This window comes from Carettochelys insculpta, chromosome 3 (assembly GCF_033958435.1).
Source record: "Carettochelys insculpta isolate YL-2023 chromosome 3, ASM3395843v1, whole genome shotgun sequence".
Lineage (NCBI taxonomy): Eukaryota > Metazoa > Chordata > Testudines > Carettochelyidae > Carettochelys > Carettochelys insculpta.
The window spans coordinates 164,931,840-164,953,331 of NC_134139.1; the positions used below are offsets into that span (position 1 = coordinate 164,931,840).

The 21,492-nt window shown below is 44.0% G+C and overlaps 1 protein-coding gene across 1 annotated transcript in view; it reads right to left on the reverse strand.

Moving 5' to 3' along the window:
- MCPH1 (microcephalin 1) overlaps positions 1–21,492 on the reverse strand; it is a 227,980-nt gene that overhangs the window by 154,510 nt on the left and 51,978 nt on the right. The window contains exon 11 of the mRNA XM_074991178.1: positions 20,686–20,848. Within this exon, the coding sequence (XP_074847279.1) occupies positions 20,686–20,848 (163 nt within the window). The remainder of the gene's footprint in view (positions 1–20,685; positions 20,849–21,492) is intronic.

Consider the following 21,492-nt stretch of genomic DNA (forward strand, 5'->3'; position numbering starts at 1 on the left):
TGATATAAAACATGGTGGAGGTGTTGTTGGTATTTATCCCGACTACTTTGCCGTGCAGGTAATTTTGAAAATGCCTGCATGCACTGAACACTGCCCTGAGCTCTAGTATGTTTATATGCAGTGTTTTTTCCACGGAGGACCATAACCCTTGAGTAACCTTGTTGCTGATGTGCGCTCCCCATTCCAAATGGGATGCATCTGTCGTGAGAAAAACGGTAATTTGCGGTTGGTGAAAAGACACCCCTACTATAAGTTCTTGGGGTCTGCCCACCATGCCAGCGACCTTTGCACCTCCATTGTGGGTGATACTACCTTGCGGATGGTATGGGCTATTGGTTTGTAAATGCTCGCCAACCAATGCTGAAGGCCTCGCATATGCAGCCTGGCGTTCTGTACTACAAATGTGGTGGTCGCCATATGCCCCAACAGTTGTAGACATGTTAGGATTGGGACCGTGGGGCTGTACATCATTACCTGTACCAGGGATTTTATGGCGCGGAAGCGGGCATCAGGCAGGTATACCCTTGATGTAGTAGAGTCTATGCATGCCCCTATAAACTCTATATTTTGCGTGGGCTCGGTCTTTGACTTCGAGAGGTTGATGATCAGGCCCAACAAGGCAAAAGTGTTTGTAGTGATGCATATCATGCGTAAGATGTCTGCTTTCGAGGTCCCTTTCAGTAGGCAGTCGTCTAGGTATGGAAAAATGAAGACACCTTGTCTGTGTAGGTACGCGGATACCACCGCCAGTGTTTTGGTGATAACCTGGCTGCCGACGAGAGACCGAATGGAAGAACTCTGTATTGGAAATGCTCCCTGCCTACCATGAAACGGAGAAAATGTCTGTGTGCTGGATGAATTGCTATATGAAAATACACGTCCTGTAAGTCGAGGGCTGCAAACCAGTCTCCATCGTCCAGTGCCATGATTATGGAAGCAATCGTAGTCATTTTGAAACTCTGCTTGCGCAAATACCAGTTTAGGGCCCGTAAATCCAGGATTGGCCTCCAGCCTCCTGTCTTCTTCTCTGTCAGGAAGTACTGTGAGTAGAAGCCTTTCCCTTGGAATTGTTCCGGTACTCTCTCCACCGCCCCTATGAACATGAGGTGGTCCACTTCCTGTTTTAATTTTGTGTGGTGAGAGGGGTCCCTGTAAAAGGATCTGGTGGGAGGTTTTGGTGGAGGTAATGATTGGAAGGGGATCATGTACCCCGTGGCTATAATTTCCAATACCCATCTGTCTGTGGTGATGTTTTGCCATTGAGAATATAACGGTTTGAGCCGATGGTGAAACGTGTTGAGATTGGCACTGAGAGATGGCTTTGATCTTGCAGTCCCCAACATACCTGTCAAACCTGATGTCTCGGGGTTTGCCCGGAGGGTGCACGACCCTGCTGGGGGCAACGTCTAGGGGCCCTGTACTGCTGCGGTTGTTGGTGGCGTCCCTGGTCATACCCCCGTTGAAATTGAGTATGCTGTGGCTGGTAAGGATAACGCCTTTGCTGAGGGTAAAACTTCTTCCTCCTGTACGGGGGGGTGGGGTGTATATACCCAGGGTCCTGAGTGTGGCTCTCGAGTCCTTGCTGGAGTGTAGGACTGAGTCGGTGGAGTCTGCAAATAACTTCTGCCTATCAAAAGGAAGATCTGCAATTTTTACTTGTAGATCTCTGGGAATCCCAGACGTCTGGAGCCACGACTCCCTGTGCATTACTACTGCGGTGGCTGTGGAACGAGCCACTGTATCCGCTACATCCAGGGCAATTTGAACTCCTGCTCGTGAGGCCGCATAGCCCTCTTGGACGATCGCTTTGAGGACCGGCTTCTTGTCCTCTGGAAGAAAATCCATGAGGGAGGTAAGTCTGGAATAATTGTCGAAATTGTGGTTCGACAAGTGGGCAGCATAATTTGCCATCCTCAGCAGTAAGGTAGATGAGGAGTAGACCTTTCTGCGGAGTAGGTCTAATTTTCTTGTGTCCTTATCTGATCCCCCAGACCTATATTGGGGCGTCTCGGCTCTGTGTTGCGACAATTTGACCACCAGAGAATTCAGTTGTGGATGGCTAAACAGAAATTCCATGCCTTTTGCTGGGACAAAATACTTCTTATCTGCCCTCTTATTTGTAGGAGGGATGGAAGCCGGAGTTTCCCATATGTTGGTGGCCAATTCCATAATCGCTTCATCCAATGGGATGGCGATCTTGGATGAAGCCGGGGGTCTCAGATTTTTCAGGAGCTTATGATGTTTCTCCTGCACCTCAGCTACTTGAATGTCCTGTGATTGTGCTACCCTCTTGAACAATTCTCGAAACTGTTTAAGGTCATCTGGGGGAGAGATATCCCCAGGGACAACTGCCTCATCTGGAGAGGACGAGGAGGTGTCGCTATGATATACCTCCTCCAAGTCCTCAGGCTCCTGGCTCTGTCTGTATGTTTGCTCTTTGGAGGGATCTGGATGGGGGTCCAGGTCCCTTGGGGCACTCTCTGGGTGGGAAAGCTGCAATGTTCCCCCAGGGTGAGACTGCATGCTGGGGTGTTGGCGAGCCGTAGACGGGAATCTACCCCGAGATCCGGACCCCTGTGCTGGTGTCCCGTATGATAAGGACGGCCATAACAACAGGGGCAAGGGCCCGGTGATGGGGACCTGGACCACGACCAGAAAGTGTAGATGTGGCACGTGGAAGGGCGTGATCGCCGAGATGATGTTGACAATGGCGGGGATCCTCTGTGATAGTATTCATAGGGATCCCTGCTGGAGGTTGGTGAAAAACGTCCAAGCTATGGAGATGGTGGTTGAAGGAACAGAGATAGAGGTCTAAGGCAGGCTGTTGGAGTTGCTGCCCTGTGTATCTCGGGGGGAGAGCAAGGTGATAATGGCAACGCAATGACCTCTGAAGGAGGGCTGTGGTGCCGGGTCTTGGTCTTCGCTTTCCCCCGTTCCTGAGTCGTAGCCAGTGCCGGGGACCTCGGCATCGTAGTCGGTGCTGCGCTTGGTTTCATTGCTCGCGGTGCCACATTCGGTTCCGCTGTGCGCGGTGCCGCGCGGGCAGTCTCCTCCGGCACTGTCGGGCCCCGTGCCGGGTGCCCTGGCTTCGGTGCCGTCAATGCCGCAAGGCTCGGTGCCGTGGGAGCCAATGCCGCCAATTCCGGCGCCTGCAGGGCCCTCGGTGCCGACTCCTTAACGGTCGGAGGCCCTCGCACAGGTACATGCGCCGCAGCCTTCCCGCTATGAGGAGCCAGCAAGCTTGGGCCCTGTGCTCTGCTCGCCCTGCTCACAGAAGATATTGGCAGGGATCGAGCTGGTGAAAGCTTCTTCTTTTTCTGCACAGAGGAGGTTAGGGAAGCCGCCTTCCTCTTGTGCAACCCCAAGGATCCCTCCTTGTGAGGCTTCTCTGATGGACCAGGCTGGAGGGCCTCATCAAAGAGGAACATTTTCAGCCTCATCTCCCTGTCCTTTCGAGCTCTAGCTGTAAGCTTAGAGCAGTGAGGACATTTCTGAGGGACGTGGGCTTCCCCGAGGCAACGGATACATTTGCTATGCCCATCTGAGGCAGGCGTAGCTTCACAGCATGAGTCACATTTCTTAAACCCCAGTGAGGACATGCTCGAATGTTAAAATCTTTGAGTGCTAATAGAGCAGTTAACAGTTATTCAGTTCAGTAACAGGTAGTAGATAACAGATAACATTTGCGGCCTCAAGATAGCAGACGCGCCTGAGGCGGCCGTCTCCGTACTTTTACTTGCTCTCTTCTCTTTTAAACTATATACACGTCTAACGTAAACAACTTCAACTATAACAACTCAACTATCAACTAATAACTATTAACAGTAAGTAAAACAGATTTTATCTTTCTCAGGCGTTGGAACCGGAGTGGATTCCGTCTGCAGCCGTTGGTGGTTGAGAAGGAACTGGTGGGGACCAGATCACGCACGTGACCGTAAGCGTGCAAAGGACCGACGTGCATCGGCGCATGCGCGACTCGACGGAGACTGCAGGAAATTTCCGATCTGCGGCGCCAGGGCAAGCCGGACACCTACTGTGGAGCATCCACGGGGACCACTCGAAGAAGAATTGCATTTACTGTAGCATAAAAAAAATGTTAATAATGATGCAGCATAATGGCTACCTGCATAAAACAGACAGAAAAGCACCATTTACATTCAAGGATCTTGGCCATTCAATGTTTTAGAGGTAGGGTAAAAAGTAGCAGCTATGACACCTTCCACAGTTGATTCAGCTTTTTGTTCCAGTAAAGCCATTACAGAATGATTAGATAAGTGGTTAAAATACTGCATGTTAACATTGTTCGGTGACATTTTGACTACAGAAAGTCCAATACATCTTCCACTTTTAACTATGTTTCAATGGAGACGCTTACTCTCCCTGTCACAGTAATAGTCTACACCTAAAATGATAAATAAATGAGCAGTGTACTTTCACAGCCACAACTCTAGAAATTAACTCATTTTACAGATTCTTGAAAGTGAGTTGTTTTCTGGATTACACCAGTTTCATGAGACTTTAGAAAAAACTCCAAAAACACTAAACAGACAAAAAGACAATCAGTTCTCAAAAACAGTTTACTTATAAGCCTATTAACCTTTGACTAATAAGACATAAGGCTGAGAAACCTCACTAGTAATGTTCAGGAACAATGTCTTGGAGAGAAAGTCCACGCCATCTACAGCATTTCTACTATGGTACTATCTCCGTCAATTTTTCATATTAGCCTCTGTATTGTAGGTGTCTTGGAAATCTGAAACCCAGATACACATTCTGTTGAAAGGAAGGACCACCATGCATCCATCCCATGACCTCTTCCTGGGCCATGACCCTCCCCTCACCAATGTTGAAGGGCTACAAGCTGTTTTCATTATTTATTTATAAATTAATACACATGCCACGCAATTACCTATCTTCTCAGAACATTCAAACTCTGCAAAAACCCTCAGTATCTCTCATTCCGCAAGCATTGAATGTGGAGCAAATGGGCACCCATCCACGAGGATGACAGTATAGTTCATGAATTATTTAATTAAATTAATTAAAAGTGGTTTTGGCAGTTTCCATAGTAATAAGAAAAAAACTTGAACAGAAAAGTATATATTACAAAAATGGGGCTATTTGAATTTAAAAAGGTAAATACCCATATCACAGATTTCAATAAATGCCTATTTATTTTTCCTGCTGTTTCAAATAGATGGTGGTTTATTTGTCATCATTGCTATGCACTGAAAGTATGCCCACAATTCACCCCAGAACTTGAATTTCATAGGTGCATGAAATTATTCCTATGCATAGTTTTATATTATACTTTAGATTAAATTTTAAACACTTTGTGATACTTTGAAAAAGAGAGGCTACTGAACCCAAGATGTTAACCATACAATAAACTATAAAACGCTCCTCCACGGTTGCCAAAACAGGTCTCGTGTGATATGTTGATTCTTAAAAATGCTATTGACGACTGCCTGACAGTACATTGGCTAAATCAGTGGTTCCCAAACTTTTTTGCATCCTGCCCCCCCCTTTGATTTTTGAGAAAGAAACCCTCATGCCCCCCACACTTCTTCTTTACCATCATTCAACCCCCCCTTTCAACAAAAAAATCACTTCATAATTTTGCCAGCCGCCGGGGCCACCTGCCCAAGTCCCGCCCATCTGCCAACCTGAGCCCTGAGCTACTGGTGCCAGCCACCCACCCACCAGCCCATGTCACCCAAGCCACATGCTGCCGGGGCTAGGCACCCAAGCTGTTTGAGCCCCACAAGCCCCATGAGCTCCTGGCCCAAGCCACTCCCCTCAAAACCAGACACCACCAGCCCCCCCGCTCTTACCCCATCCCCACCACCCAAGCCAGGCACCCCCAGCACCTCATCTAACTCCATCCTCCTCCGCCTCCCTGCCAAACCCACACTCACTCACCTTTGCAAAAGGCAGCTAGGCTGCATGTGGGTCTTTGCTGGCTGCCTCCTTTTTATAGCAGCTACACCAGATCACCCTGTAAAATGGCAAGGGCTGAGAGCCAGAAGCAAAGGCCAGCTCTTTATTTGGGTGGCGGGAATGAGGTTGCATAGAAAAAGTCATAATCTACTGAACATCCTGATCCTGTTAATGGGGGTATCATCACTGTATGATAAGTTCTGACATTTTTGCTATACGTTTCTTATTGAAACCCACTGTGAGTCTGGGAAATACCCACGGATTAGCTCTTCAAAAATACAAGACTGTAAACAAAGGCCTTGTATGTCACAAGGTACAAACTAGAAGTTTACGATTCACCTGAGAGACAGTCAAATCTCACATGTGAAAGAGGATGCTTTCTCAAAACTATCAGCAGAGGACAGGGTGTATAAAGGAGAGGAGAAAAGTATAAAGTAAGAGACAATAGGTTCTTGCTGGCCTGTCCTTCCATGCCTCTACTCATGGAGCAGGATCATTCAGAAAACAAAGAAAAATGAACTGGTGTAGTCTCAGAGTGAGAAGGAGATCCAGTCTGCGAATTAACAACAATGAACTGTCAATTTCCCACAGCCTCTGATGGGGTTAGAAAATTGCTTGCTTCAAGTCTTGCTTAGGGCTTGTGAGCACTGCCAATTGATTGCACTGTAACTTTCTCACCTCAGCACCAGTGCTGCGACCACACTGCTTCTATGAAAGTGGTGTCCACTGGTCCACACATGTGCCTTATGAGTTTGCCTAAGGCATAAGAAGTCAAGGTGGTCTGCATACAACTCCAATTTCTTCTCCACCATGAATCTGGCAGATTCAAAGTAGAGAGAAAAGAAAGAGTGGGAAGCAAAATGTAAACAGGAACCACACATCTCGAAGAACCTCCAGTTACAGGTGAGCAACCTTCTTCAAGGGTATTAAAATGAAGGTGATTACCAAGCAGTAGCTAAGTCAGAAAAGGGTGAGGAGATAAGGACAGAAGGGTCTTGTAGAGAAGCGCTATACCAAGGAGACATCCATCACAGAATCTTGCTCCAAGCTGTAGTTTGTGGCGAAGGTACATGTAGAACTCCATGTGGTCTACCTGTGTCTATCACAGGCACATCCTATAGGATTCAATGGTCAAAGCTTGAGCTCTAGTTGAGTGAGCCCATAACCCTGGGGTGGGAAATATGCCAGACAGACAGCTAGAAGCAGAATTTAAATAGAGCCAGAAATCCACTGGAGATGGCCTAAGTATATTTGCTACTGTACAAAACAGTCAAAGGGAGTCACTGCATGGTCTTCTGAAAGTAGAAGGCCACACCATATCAGACGTTGAGGGAAGGGAGTTGACATTCTTCTGCAGATATGTGGGCAATTTTGAGAAGAAAACAGGAGGGGGGTGTGTGTGTAAATGGATTTGCTTGATGCGAAAATGGGAGACTATATTGGGTAAAAATTTGGACATAGATGTAAAGGACTCCCTATCCTTGTGGAATACTGTAAATAGCTGGTCAACCATCATAGTTCTGAGTTCACTGGCTACTCACAAAGGTGACAACAAGGAAAGTACTTTGGCTGCATCTGCACTACAAGATACATTCAAATTTAAGGCAGTGAGCTTGATATTACCACATGACTGTCTTCGCTGTAAATACCATCGATTTTGGGAGCACTAATATCGAGATTACAATATTACAGTTACCTTACAGATATAGCACAGGCTCAAATTCAAAAGTTCAATGAAAGGCCAGTGTGGGAGCACCACATCTTAAAAAATGAATTTATTAGTCTTCACAACTGTTTGCTATGTATTGCACAAAGCTATGTGAGCTGCACCTGGCACCCAGCTGCTAGCGGGAGCTGGGAAACTGAACAGGACTGCTGCACTCCTGTGTCGTGAACCCAGGCACCCCGCAGTCGGGCGGTTTGAGCTGCGTGGGGACAGGCTCCCACCCCACAGGCACCCTTGGCCACCTGCGACCAGGTGTCCTGAGCCAGTGGGCTCCAGCAACTCTTCCACTGGAGCCGGTGAGTGGCAGGTGTTTGGCGTTTTTTCGGAGAGTTTTTTTTTTTAGCAGCCATGGGGGGAGTGTTATTTGCGTGGTTCTTTGGGGAAGTTGTTTCGGGGAAGTTGTTTTTTGGGGGGAAGTTAGGGTGGTACTGGGCTGTGGGAGCCTGCAGGGAAGGGGAGTAAACCCTCACATTTAACAGATTATTGAGAAAAACAGACAGCCTTTCCCCACTATTAGTCCATTAAATGGAGAGTTTACTGTACTAGCAAGAGCCAGGAAACTAACCAGGGCTGCTGCGCTGTCAGTTTCATGGGTCCCCCCCAAGCTGCCGGACCTGGAAAACTGACAGCACTGCTGCACCTGGCTCAGAATGTGGGGCTGAGGGAACTGTGGGATAGGTTCCCACAATGCACTGCTGCAATAGTCAACGTTTGGTGATTTCAGTGTGGAAGCAATGTGCCAAATTTGTTGGAAGCCTGTGGGAAGTGAGGATACTCAAAATCAAATTTACAAAACTGGCATTATAACATCGATTTTAATAGCTTCAAATTTATCTCATAGTGTAGACGTAGCCTTTCATTGAAAGAGGCAACGCTGAGCAGGATGCTGGTGGTTCTTTACTGGCCACACTGGTGAATTGTACATGGGGTGTGTCTGAATTAATATTCCCCGTTTCTCTAGGTCTTTAATCAATTCTGTTACAGGAGCCATAGCTTCAGCTGGGACATTATACTGCTTTACATTAGTCACAGCTAATGGTGGGAGGGGAGGAGCTTGGACTAGCAGGTTTACATGACAGAGGGGAGCCTTCCCCTCATCCAGAACTGTTGTGCTAGGTTTATAGACAGCTCCAAATGCCCACCTTTCCCCGTTAATGATCCCCTCCTTGCCCCTCAGAATATCCATGCCAAGGATATTAGCATTCCCAAGTATTACTTCATGCTTCTGGGGCTGTCTGTAGGGATTCAAGGGAATATCCAATTTCACTTTAACCAGGGGATAGGACACAATAGTGCCGTTTACCCCTGTGACTAGCACATTTCTCCAACCAGAAGGTGGAGGACCAAGAAAGTTTTCTCTTTTAATCATGGACAATTGGGCTCCAGTGTCTACCAGGAAAGACATGGTAGTTTTATCATTTACTGTTACTAGGATCCACAAGTCATTGCTGGTACTTCCCTCCTCTGCTGCTTTAAGTTCATTTATGCAGAGGGAGGTTTGACTCTCGCTACTCAGTTTCCCTGGTCAATTTCAATTATGGGCATCAGCTCATGTAATTGCTGCCACAGTGGTGAGTAAGAGGTGTCTGAGCTGGGAGGAGCACTAGGCTTTACTGCTGTTTTCCACCGCTCAATGCCCTTTGAGGTTGCCAAGATTTTTAACTTTCCAGTTGGCATCCCAAGCAGCAGGTCTCTGGGGTATCCCAGATCTAAACACTGCTTCCACAGTTTGGTTCTCAGTTCCTTTTCTTCCGGGGTTATTTCTTGCTTGGGCTTAAAGCCTCCTTGCTTACCCCTAGGATCTCCTGTCATGCTCCGTACCTTAGCTTTGGGTTGTGATGCCTGTGGTGTTATCTCATCCTCCCCACATTCTCATAGGTCCTTAAACATATTCCCAAGTAAGGTCTGATAGGTAATCTGGTTATCCTGAGCATCATTTCTCACAGCTACTGCTAGGGCTTTATAAAATCCAGGAGCTCCTTTAATTATGGGTCTCAAATCTGCTGTTACAACTATCTACTCCCATGGGCTCCCTTCTTCCCCTCTTCCAGGACCATCGCCCTGAAGCATAGCCATCGTGGATGTGGCCTGTAGGGCTCTTTTAAGTCCACCCCCATTGGTCCAAGGGGTGACAGTGGGTTCACCTTGGTCAGAGGGGTGAATTTCCTGTGCCCGTCTACAGGCAAAAGTCCAGACAGACTTTGGACCTTCCTTGTCTCTGGGGGTGAAGAATACTCCTGCCCCCATATTAACCTTTCCACATTCTTGGGAGGACAGTTGGGTATGACCGGCTCCCGCATCCCATGCTCGGACTAGCCACTCTATTACTCCCTCCCCAGGCTTCTTAATAAACTCTTCCTGAATCTTTCTCAGCTCGGCTGGCTCACAGCTCTGAGTAGTAATTGGGGTTGGCTGCCGTTTCAGCTTATCATGCTCAGAGGAGGAACTGCTGTCAGTTTCATCCCCCCAGCCTCCTCCTCTTCAGGAGTGAGATCCTTTTGATAAGTAACAACAGGTCTCATGAGAATGGGGGTTTTCTCTCTCTCATGAGAGAGATTGCTCAACACTCATTCTCTGAGGAATCCCAAATGTCCCCATCCCACTCCTCTGGGTCTAGCCAGAGAGCACTCTCTACGTTAGCTCTATTAATGTGCCTGGATTTGCTGTCTAGCTTTGCTCTCCATTCTAGTCCTTCCTTCTTTACCAGAGGAACAAGACGCTCCTCCAGTTGGCACACTTCCTTGCTCAGCATGCGTGTACAGGTGTCCAAATTTTGGCACCGCCGCTGCAACTGATTCCTTTCCTTCTGTACTACTTCTAACTCCATTTCCACCTCCCAATGATTCATATATGCTTCCTGCAGTGCACTCTTTAACAGTCAGATACAGGCTCCTTTCCCTTTACCTTTCTTCAACTTACATGCATTCCTCCACACACAGAATTATGACCACAGTTCCTCTACATTATCCCAGTTCTCTCCTAACATCTCCTTATCCCACTTTGGATCGCCCCAACCCTCCTGGGGAAAGTTCTTTTCTAGCTTACTGAAATCAGTGCTGATCATGACTGGCTTCATGTTACTGTATTATAAACCTATATCACAAATCCTGCAAAACGACCACGCCAATTTCTGTTAGCTGATGGTCAGGTGAGATACCAACTATGCCCTTGTTTTCATCTGAGATTTCAACTGCTAGGACAGAGTCCCTTCACAGCGGGCAGCCAGGCAGGCTGACGGATGCCCCAGAGTCCTAAACACCCGAGTCTTTTACTGCTAGAACAGAGTTCCTTCGCAGCAGGCAGCCAGGGTTGGCTGACGGGCGCCCCAAGAGCTGCTCCGTGGAAGCAGCATGACTCAACACTGGCTCTCAGTACATTTCACCGGTGACCAGGCTTAGAGCATCTGAAAAACAGCTGGGTTCTTTGTTTTGTGTTCAGTTTGCACAGTAACAGGAGGAGTCAGGTTACCACTAAACCAATTACTTTGTTTATTTAACTAACGAGTTAAGCTCTTGTGGTTACCATGTTACAAGGTTTATACTTTGATTACAAATAGCTAGCATACACTCTAATTTATAGATCTATACTTCTTAAATGTGCGCAAAAACAAAAGTAAAATACCTAGCAGGTCTTGTTCTCACTCCTGAGTTATCAACGTGGCATGGCCAGTCTTCTCTCAATCCCTTGGGAAGAAGTTTTTTTCCCTTTTTTCGAGGAGGCGGGCATCCCCTGGGACCTCGGGAGACAATAACCCTCCTGTCCGGCAGGCGAAGGTGACTGGAGCTCTAAAAGGGGTCTGCCAGACCCTCCTCTTATACCTCTTGGGTCACATACACTTCTTCCTTATCTAAAGGGTGCCAATTGAATTAAATCGTCACGTGATGCTGGTTCTCACAGGGAGTTCAAGGGCTTAGTTAGCATCTGTGACGTGGAGACAATTTAACAATTTAGGGCATATTTTCTTAATGGGCCGGAGATTCCTCGTCTGGGACCAAGTGGGCGTATTAATCACTGGTATCACCAGTACCAGTCAAGGGCAGCCCGAGGCCCTGGCGGTCTGTTAGTCTGTTGTTCTTTGTTGTCTGGTTTCGGCCCATTCAGGGTCAGTCTGGCTCTTGCTCCAGAGCATCAAAGACTTGTGCTAGGAGATAAGCACATCTGCGCTCTTGGGCATTCCAAGACAGGGCCGTTCCTTTTAACCCTTTCGTGCCCGAAGCACCTAAGGGAAGCAAGATGGAGTATAGCAAAAGGTTGGGGGGGGGCGCTCTGTCTGGCTACAGGGGGAGGACCAATCACTGAAGAATAAAATATAGCCCAAGATGAGAGGCATTGTTGCTACTTCTGGGCTAAGAAGGAGATGATCAGAATGACTATTGCCCTGTCTTATGCAGCACTTCAGGAAGGAGTGGTAGTGGGAGGGGAGAGGAGTCCACGATTACATTTTGTCCCCCGACAAGATAAGTTGAGGAGAGGATGATCTGATGGCTCACAAACCAGTTCCAAAGACTGACTCTGTACATCCTTGTTTTTCGATAGAGAAGGTGGCGGTAGTGTTGCCTGACATGATCAAGACATTATGGTAGCCAAAGAATGAATTCACATGCCTTTCTTGCTGATATTCTAGGATATTACTGTACATCCTGGATTCCCATATTATCCAGTTTCTTGTGTTGTAGTATCATCCAGCCTAATATGGATGTATCTACGATAACTGTTTTGTCTAGGAATGAGAAAAGAGGACTTGTGGTAATGTAAGTCTGCCCACCACAAAAGTATTTTGAGAAGGTCAGAATGTGGTCTATAGGATGACTGTTCAGAGAGAAATTGGAATTAAGTCACATCTAAAGGCAGTGAAGGTGAAGTCTTGGGAAGTGGGTCACATAAGCGCATGAAGTCAAGTGACCCAGAAGAGACAAGCAAATCTTGGCTGGTAAGTAATGGTTGTTTGTGATACAAACTACAATGGCATTCACTGTTTGAAACTAGTCTAGCAGTAGGTATGCCTGTGCGATGATAGACTTTAATAATACCCTGATGATATTCAGTGATTGCATGCAGTTGAGGATCAACTTCTCGATGCTGATGCCGACTCCCAGTGAAAAAGAGAATCTGAGTATACATATCAAAATAACTGTTGCCATGGTTTTGGAAGATCCATGGGAACAATCACATTGTGACAGAGTATAAGTGTATTCTTAGCATTATTGGCTACCTACAATTTTCTGAATTACACAAAATGCAAATGGTTTATCCCACTGTTTATGGGTCTTCTAGAGCCTGTGGGACTTGGAACATGTTTAACCCCTTTGAGCCACCTGGTGGACAGAATATTCATTTTCCTCAATTTTAAGGGAGACTTAGGCTCACGCTTATGGGAGTACTTACTAATATCCTGACTGGGGGTTGCTCACTACTCATGGAATCAGGCCGATGATGTATGTGGAAATTTCCCTAGCTTGAATGTAGTCTCATGATCATCTCCATAAGATATTTCTGTAGATAAAGTGCTTGGTCTTCTCAGTTACAACTGAGAAAGAAATGGAAAATATTGCACTTGGCCGCAATCCGAGCTTCTCCCAGGCAGTAGTGGTGATTGTTGTTGTCAAAGAAAGATCATTGTCATGAGGAACAGAGAGTTTGTGGACCAAAGTTCTGGGTTTAGTCCGATACCCACACAGGACCCAGAGGGAGGAGGACAAAAAAAAGTCCCTGGAGTCAAAAATGACATTAAACCTATTAACTACTAAAACTATGAAAGAAATAAAATTAGTAAAACTGAAAAAATTTTCCAACTATGCTCTTTTAGAGCTGAGCGAGACAAGTACACAGAAGGGTGGAAGCACAAGCTGAGTCAAGATGCACAAGTTGAACAATGGCCATTATTTTCAAATTCTCTGACTCTGGGCACATGGTGCACATTCACGAACCCTCATCACCTGATTACTGGATAAGCAAAAATTGATGTACCATCCGTCTTGTCATGTAATGTTGATATGGCCACAAGGCAGACTCAGACTGAGCTCATCCATAAGCCTGAAGTTTTGAGCTCCAGAGGTACCATGGTTATTGGCAATGGGGCTGACCCGTTCGCCAAATGCCTTTCCTGTCACCAAGTGGAAGTCATCATGAATTTTTGTAGATAAGTTTTTCATTTGTAGGGTTTTCTGCTATTCATAAATACATGTTTTACTTGTTTGTAGCAGGTTAGTTCATCTAGATGAAACAATCAGGCGCTAGGCCTTGAAGTCGAGCATCTACAGATTTGGATGGAGGATATGCCCATGGTTTTGAGAACGAGTAGATCCAGTCACAAAGGGGGAGATCTCAGTGCACATAAAACCATGCGTAACAGGTAAGTATTCCCCACCTAGCAATCACTGTCCCAGAGAAATAATGGATGTTTTTGGTTGGTCTGGGATGCAAAAGATTTATGGTGGGTATGCCTCTTTTACAGAAGACTGAGTTGAGAACCTCTCTGTCCATCTCCCATTCACGGTCTTGGGAGAAGCATCAGCTGAGAGTGTCCACTACTGAATTGTGGTTGCCTGGTAGGCAGTACGTGGAAGTGTTTATGTTGTGTTGCATGCACCAGTTCCACAATTTCTTCCCTTTGTCTACGTCAAACATGCAGGCAATATTGTCTGTCGCCACCCAAATTGACTTTTCTTTATAAGAGGTAGGAAGTATCTGCAGGCATTATGTAATGCATGTAGTTCTAGTAGACTGAGGTGAGCATCTTCTAGGTCTTCTTTTCCCATGGTCTGTTCCCTGCCTGTATTTATGCTTCTAATTTTCACACTGAAGTCACCCACCAAAATCAACATATTCTTCTTCACTTTCTGGTTCACCACGCTTCGTAGTTTCTCATAGAAGTCTGTTTTACGTTCCTCAGCTGCTTCATTGGTTGGTGTATAACATTGCACAATTAGCACCTTTTCGCACTTTGGTATAGAATCTGGTTGTGATGATGCATGATGATACTGCAGAAATTCATAAACAGATGCCTTCAGTACATCCTTACATCAAATGGCAAAACTTCATCACAAATGAGGAGCTTTGGAACAGAGCAGGATAACAACCAATTGACGTTGAAATCAAGAGAAGAAAGTGGGGATGGCTAGGCCACACTCTCAGAAAGCCATCATTTAGCATAGTCCATCAAGCTCTAACATAGAAGTCACAAGGCAAACGCAGACGAGGAAGACCTTGGACAATGTGGAGAAAGGCTACTGAGATTGAAGGACAACTGGGGTACTCCTGGAGCAAACTAGAAGTTTTGTCCCAAGACATAGTGTCATGGCTCCTTCCCCACTCTAGCAAGATAAATGCATAAGTGGGGGCCAGCAAAAGTACCTCCAAAACCTTATCTACCAAGTTTTGGTATAAACTTCTCCCCAAAAATCCTAAAAACCTTAGATTTTGGGGATAAAATTTGCTGCCACCACCCAAGTAATAATAAGGAAACCAGGGAGAGACTACTTGGGAAATCTCAGCCCCAAAAGTAAAACTCAGGACACAAACATTAACCAATACCAGGTTAATAAAAAGAAAAAGAGAGAACTTTCATTATTACAACAATATTCGTGTTGCAAGCCTCATGACTAGATGGAAGAGTCACAAAGTAAAACACATGGGGAGTCTCCACCATGGGCCTAGAACTTAGTTACAAGGAGAGTAAAAGAACATTTCTAAAAAGTGCACAGACATCAGATCCCACTTCCCAAACCATAAAACAATAAAGCCTAATGGATCTATCTAAACTTTACCCTACTTACAGAAGATTGGAGGGCCTGTTCTTGGAGGGAGATATTCTGTGTATCTCTCCCTCATGGCTGGAAAGAAGAAGGGCCAGAGAACAGAAGAGGGAGGAGCCAAAATTCAATTCTTACCTACATTACTATAGGCCAACCCCACCTGGCTAAGGAGGTTAACCCTTTTACTCTCAGGCTGCTGGCTAACCCTCATGATCACGAAGCATAGTGACGTGGAGGAGACTTGTAGATGACTTATACTCCACCAGAAGTACAAGGGTTAAGTGGTGGTTGTGTTCAGGGTGATCTAGGAGGAAATGATGAATTTTTCCAACCACTTGTCATTGTGGTACATACCTTAAACAACAAGAAATAATTTACTGCAATTATATTCTAAAATTTGAAAACCAAATGAATGGCGATTTTAAATAAATTTGTGGGCTCATTTTAAATTCAGAAGCAAACCATACCACACAAAGCATTAGAGTAATCAATGATTAAGTTAGAGAGTCTAGGCTTATCAACAAACCTCCAAAGCCTGCTTGAAGTACTCTGGTGAGACAATGTGAAAAATCTACCAGGCTATCCCATGTTGCATCTATTCTCTACACTATATGTAGAAAATCTATCTGTAGGAGAAAAATGGTACTGCAATCATGTAATTAAAGAATGTATCTCAATCTACATGCATAAGGGGACTAAATTAAAGTTGCCAGATTTACAGTCAGCCAGGCATTCTCCAACGTTCATGAATATGATTTTATAATTATAATGGGGTCCGCCCACTTGTCAGCGCCCCTCTGTGGTAAAGGAATGCCACATAAGGTGCTTGCCTGGTTGTCTTCAAGGTTCTGGGGCTAGGATCTGACTCGCCCTGTCAACAGTGCTGTCAGTTCTTGTATCAGGCTTGTGGCTAGTCTTCAGCCGCTGGACTTGGGCCTTTTCCAGGTCTAATTTCAGCTTGTGCTTGGAGCTGTCTGTAGTGGTCCTGTCTCCCGGTCAGTATACAGACGTACCCAGGAGGTTGAGCACCTGTGAGAAACAGCCACGCCCAAGTCCAGCAGTTTCTTTTATACTGGCCTGCTGGGTCCTGATTGGCTGCAGCAACAACAGCCAATCTATCCTGCTTGGAGGACCTCTTTTTCTGTTCCTCTCAATTGGACAGTGTGAGGCAAGGCCTCTGGCCACCTGTAGGGCATCTGGGCTTAGTCCACGCCATTACAATAACCTGTATAATGTTCTTTCCTCATAGATTTCTGTGTGGCATTTCCAATGAAAATGTACTTCTCTTATGTATCCTCATGCCAATGTTGAATTTCAAAGGGTTGGGGCAAACAATGGAGATATTAAAGCCTCTCAGAAAGGTCCAAAAAATCTTTTGATGTTAAGTATCAGGCAATCTAAATATCCCTACCAAATCCCTATAATTCTTCCTCTTTATATAGAAGAGAAATTATTTTCAGTGACAATTTGAGTGTTCTACCAAAGAATAGTAATATTAAGATCTATGATAAAGCACTTAATGGAGTCATTATTTTAAAGTTACTGTAAATGACAGATTATGTTCTGCATTACTGAATTTCCTCTGATTTTCTACAGTATTCCTTTTGGTTATGGAAGACAGATGGAATTTCATATATATATATAAAATGTGCGTGTGTTGGCTTCAACTGCCTTTCCTCCTCCACTAAAAGCGCTGAACCATCAGTTATTTGGGTGAAAGGTCAGCAAAATGATGCCAGTGACAAAATTAGAAATGAGACAAAATGCCCTGTCATATGAGACGTGACCTTAAGCAGACTTTTTGAAATAATTCATTTCAAGTTCTTGGTGACAAAATTCTTTGCTGAGATCTGTTAGAAAACAGCCCTAATGAACTTTTTGATATGGAGAGCTCCTGATGTCCATTGGCACTTAACATGTACAGTTCTGCACACTGCAAAATCTCAGTGATTGGATGACAATTAATGTAAAACAAGATTAGAATAGTCACAGTTAAAGGGATCTAAAGATTAAGCACATTACTGATTAATATTAAAGTGAACCCTGTTACCCGTACATTCTCAGTTCCTGAGTTATATGTACCTCTGACCCTCTTGCGACTTCCTCAACGCCACCCCAGTTAGGAGGCAGCTGAAGGCCTAACACCTTTCGCAGGATGGAATCCCAGGATTCACTCCCTCCAGACCAACAGTCTCAGGCTGCAGATTTATGCAGCTCATAATATTCACCTCAGCATGTGGTATCTCAGTTCAGCCCTGTTGATATCATCTCATTACTCCCTCCATGGCAATGGCAGGTTAACCAGTGACCAGGCAGCATTCATAAAACAAAGTACTATTTATTCGAAACAAACACATTAAAGCAAATATATCTTAAAAACAATAAGAAGTTCATACACAGCCTAGCTTACAAGGGGGCCACTCATGTACATCCTGGAAACCCTAGCAGATTCTAAAATACTTCAGATCCTCCCTCAGGGGCTAGTTCTTTTGCAGTTTTATGCCTGTCAGTTTTCAAACTGTGTCCATGACCTTCTTTCCAGATCAAAGCTGTTATTTTTAAGTCCTTTGTCTGCCAAGACCATTGAAACAAGTGTCAAAACCAACTGCATGCAATTTCCCAAGGGGGCAAAACTTCAGAAAGACTTGTTACCTGCACTATGTACATACTGGGAATTAATTCCTGCAGGAAGCATCTGTTATCTGACCTATTAGGAAGGAATGGAATCACTAACAAGCCCATAAATATACATATAAGATTAATATAATAGTCTTTGCATATTTATTCCATGACTCTACAGCATCTATCACACTTGCCTAGAGCCTACTCAGCCACATCCCCACTTCAAAGAATATTGCCCACACATCGACTCAATAAAAAATGAGTGAAGACAGCTTAAAGATATGGGCCAATAATACTTATAGAACCAAATTAATCCCTGAGCCTTTCCATTCACTTGACTGGCATTACTGCATGGATAAAGTTGGTCTAGTGGATAAAACCGTTGAGCTTAGTATAATCCTACATGGATTATTCCTAATCAAACTATGCTTTTGGCTTGGGTCCTAGCTAATGCTCTGCTGGAGTTCTTGACATAGAATATTAATGAGATCAGGATAGCCATGAGAGAAGTGCAACTGACTTTTGACAAAACAGAGAAACTGACCCTACGCAAATACTGTCAACCATACAAAGAACAGAAACTAGGAAAAAACACTTACTAAGATTTGTTTATAATCTTCATTATCTAAAGCAATTTTCAGATGGAATTTAGAATTTACATGTTCATTTAATCTTTTAAAGAAAGTAGTACCCTATAGCTATACAGTAAACTCTTTCATATTCGGAAGCCCCAGGACCATAAGGTTGCCGGACATTCAAATATTCTGTATAATACCTAGAGGTGTGCCTAGCCATGCACAACACTAAAGAAAAACATTACGTATTAAGAAACAAACAAAAATGTGTACAGAGTACTTTACTTACCAACAGTAGTACTGTACACCATACACTTGTACTGTATTTGCTGTATTTATTTGTATTTACTGCACTTATGGAAAACGTAACTAAAATTTACTTATGGTTAAAATGCCAGTTATCGGAGTTCTGGATGATAGAATGCCTGATATAAAAGAGTTTACTGTATATTATTATGAAAATATTTATTATGTGAAGCATTAAATGATACTGGATTATGCAATGGAACAATATTTGCATCGTACAGTGCTAAGAGATATTGAACCAAACTGTAGACCTTATCTCGAATGGTAAAAGTCAAACCAGGTTGTTTTGCAACATATTCTACTTTCCAGCACCTATGGTTATGCGCCAGGATTTTTAAAAGTATAAGGAACCTAAAACAGCAGCTAGCTGCCTAATGCCGTGGCTCTCAACAACGGGTATGTACCTGTCTGGGTAACACAGAGGTTTTCCAGAAGGTATATCAGTATATCTAGGTACTTGCCTACTTTTAAAACAGGATACATTAAAAAGCTACTAGGAGAGTCAGTACAAGCTAAAATTTCATACAATGACTTATTGATACTGCTGTACATACAAAACACTAAATGTATATACACTATATTCTAATTGATTTGTTTTGGAATTATACAGTAAAATAAAGTAAGCAATGTTTCAGTAACATTGTGTGCTGTGACATATTTGTATTTTATGCCTGATATTGTAAGCAGGTATTTTTAACAAAGGTGAACCTGGTGGGGTATGTGAGACAAATCAGACTCCTGAACAGGCCACAGAGTCTGAAAAGGTTGAGAACCACTGGCATATTGAGATTTTCAAACACCCATACAATTAAACTCTGTTGAATTCATAAAAGTTAAGCATCTGGACACCTTCAAAAATCTAAAGTTCTTATCAGCTTCTTTAGGTGCCTAAGTACCTTTAAAATCTGGCCCAATGACAATGGTTCTCTGCTCTTGGTTACAAAGCAACAATATGACTAACGTACTTGAAACCAATACAAACGATCACATTTTAAACTAATACATACAAGAAAACAAGTAACTGAGCGCTAAAGCTATTCAAAGCAATCATTATACACATCTTCTGACTCTATATAGCTCAGTGGTGGGCAACCTACAGGCCCACAAGAGGCCATGCACAGGGTTAACAGGTTCTGCTGGTTTCTATCCCAACTTTTTTTCTTACCAGTATCGCTAAAATGATACACAGGTTAAGCAAGGGCACATGAAGCGTGCTGCTGATTCCATACAACAGTAACCAAATAGAGCTGTGCATTCCCTTTGCATCCAATCAGATTGCTGCTATGGTTCAGTCAGCACACACTGAAAATTCTAGATATATAACCACAGTTAGCAAAACTTCACTAACCTGGGAGACAGCCTTAGCTGTGACAATCTTGAAGCCCACTGAGGGCCAGTCATGTGTCCACTTACTATCCTAAGTTGTCCATCACTGTCAAAGCTATTTGTACACAAGACTCAAAGCACTTTTGCCAATCTTCCTCTCTTCCTGTCTGGAGTTCATAAAAAAATCTCAAATTGTTTTATCTAAAAACACATTTCTTGAATAAATGTTTCAAGAACCAAAAAAAACCACCAACAATTCTTGTGCATTTACTATTTGCAAAAGCACAGCTACATTTCAGAACAGAATTCTATTTAACACAAAAAATAATGAAGACAGCATTGTTTAGGGCAAGATATGGATAGGGATGTTACATACAGTACTAAATAATGCAAATGCTGCATTTACTTTACAGTAAAATTGAGATATATTTCTTACCCATTCATAACACACAATCCAGCAGCCCCGGGCAATACCCAGCATTACGTTCAAGGTGCGTCGAGGGCTTCCTGTAACCACATGAGTAGTCGTTTCACATACTTCATCCGAAAACAAGAAGCCTCCCAGTTTATTCACCACCTGAATAATTGCACACTGCTTCCTGCCAAAAGCATAGGTAGTGGGGGGTGGCGGAGAGAGAGAAGAACCCACAGTCAGAAGACTGCAATATTAAATTATTACTTTACATAGAGTCACTATTAAGACGTGCACAAACGCAAAATTTAGGCAAATCTTTGCTTGATGGATCTTATTGGGAAATTCTAGTAATTAAGCATCTCCCAACACCTGGCCAGATTTAGCTTAAATATTAAACTACTCATCTCAGACTCAAATGAATTTTAATGTTTAGTCCTTACTACCTGGACACCTTGATACCATCATAAAAATTGCAGTATGTTAATTCAATCTTAAAAGCACGAAGCTCATTAGTTCTACAAATTATTGCCACTAGATATAATTTCCATGTAAAATAATGAATGTAAGTAGGGTTTGAAGTATATTGCTTCAGAGTATGCACACTGAAGTACATACATATATCATCATATGACAACTGAGATCTTGATATCCCTTGAAGAGGTTTCACAAGAACAATTTACTGACACAGTACAGCAGCCAAAAGCTTGATTCCAATGTCTTTTCTGCCACACTCCTGACTTCCAGAGCTTGAGAGGAAACATACACACCTGTACTTAAAACCAAGTAATTAAGAAACAGCCTGGAGCAGATTCACCCATCTAGGCTAGT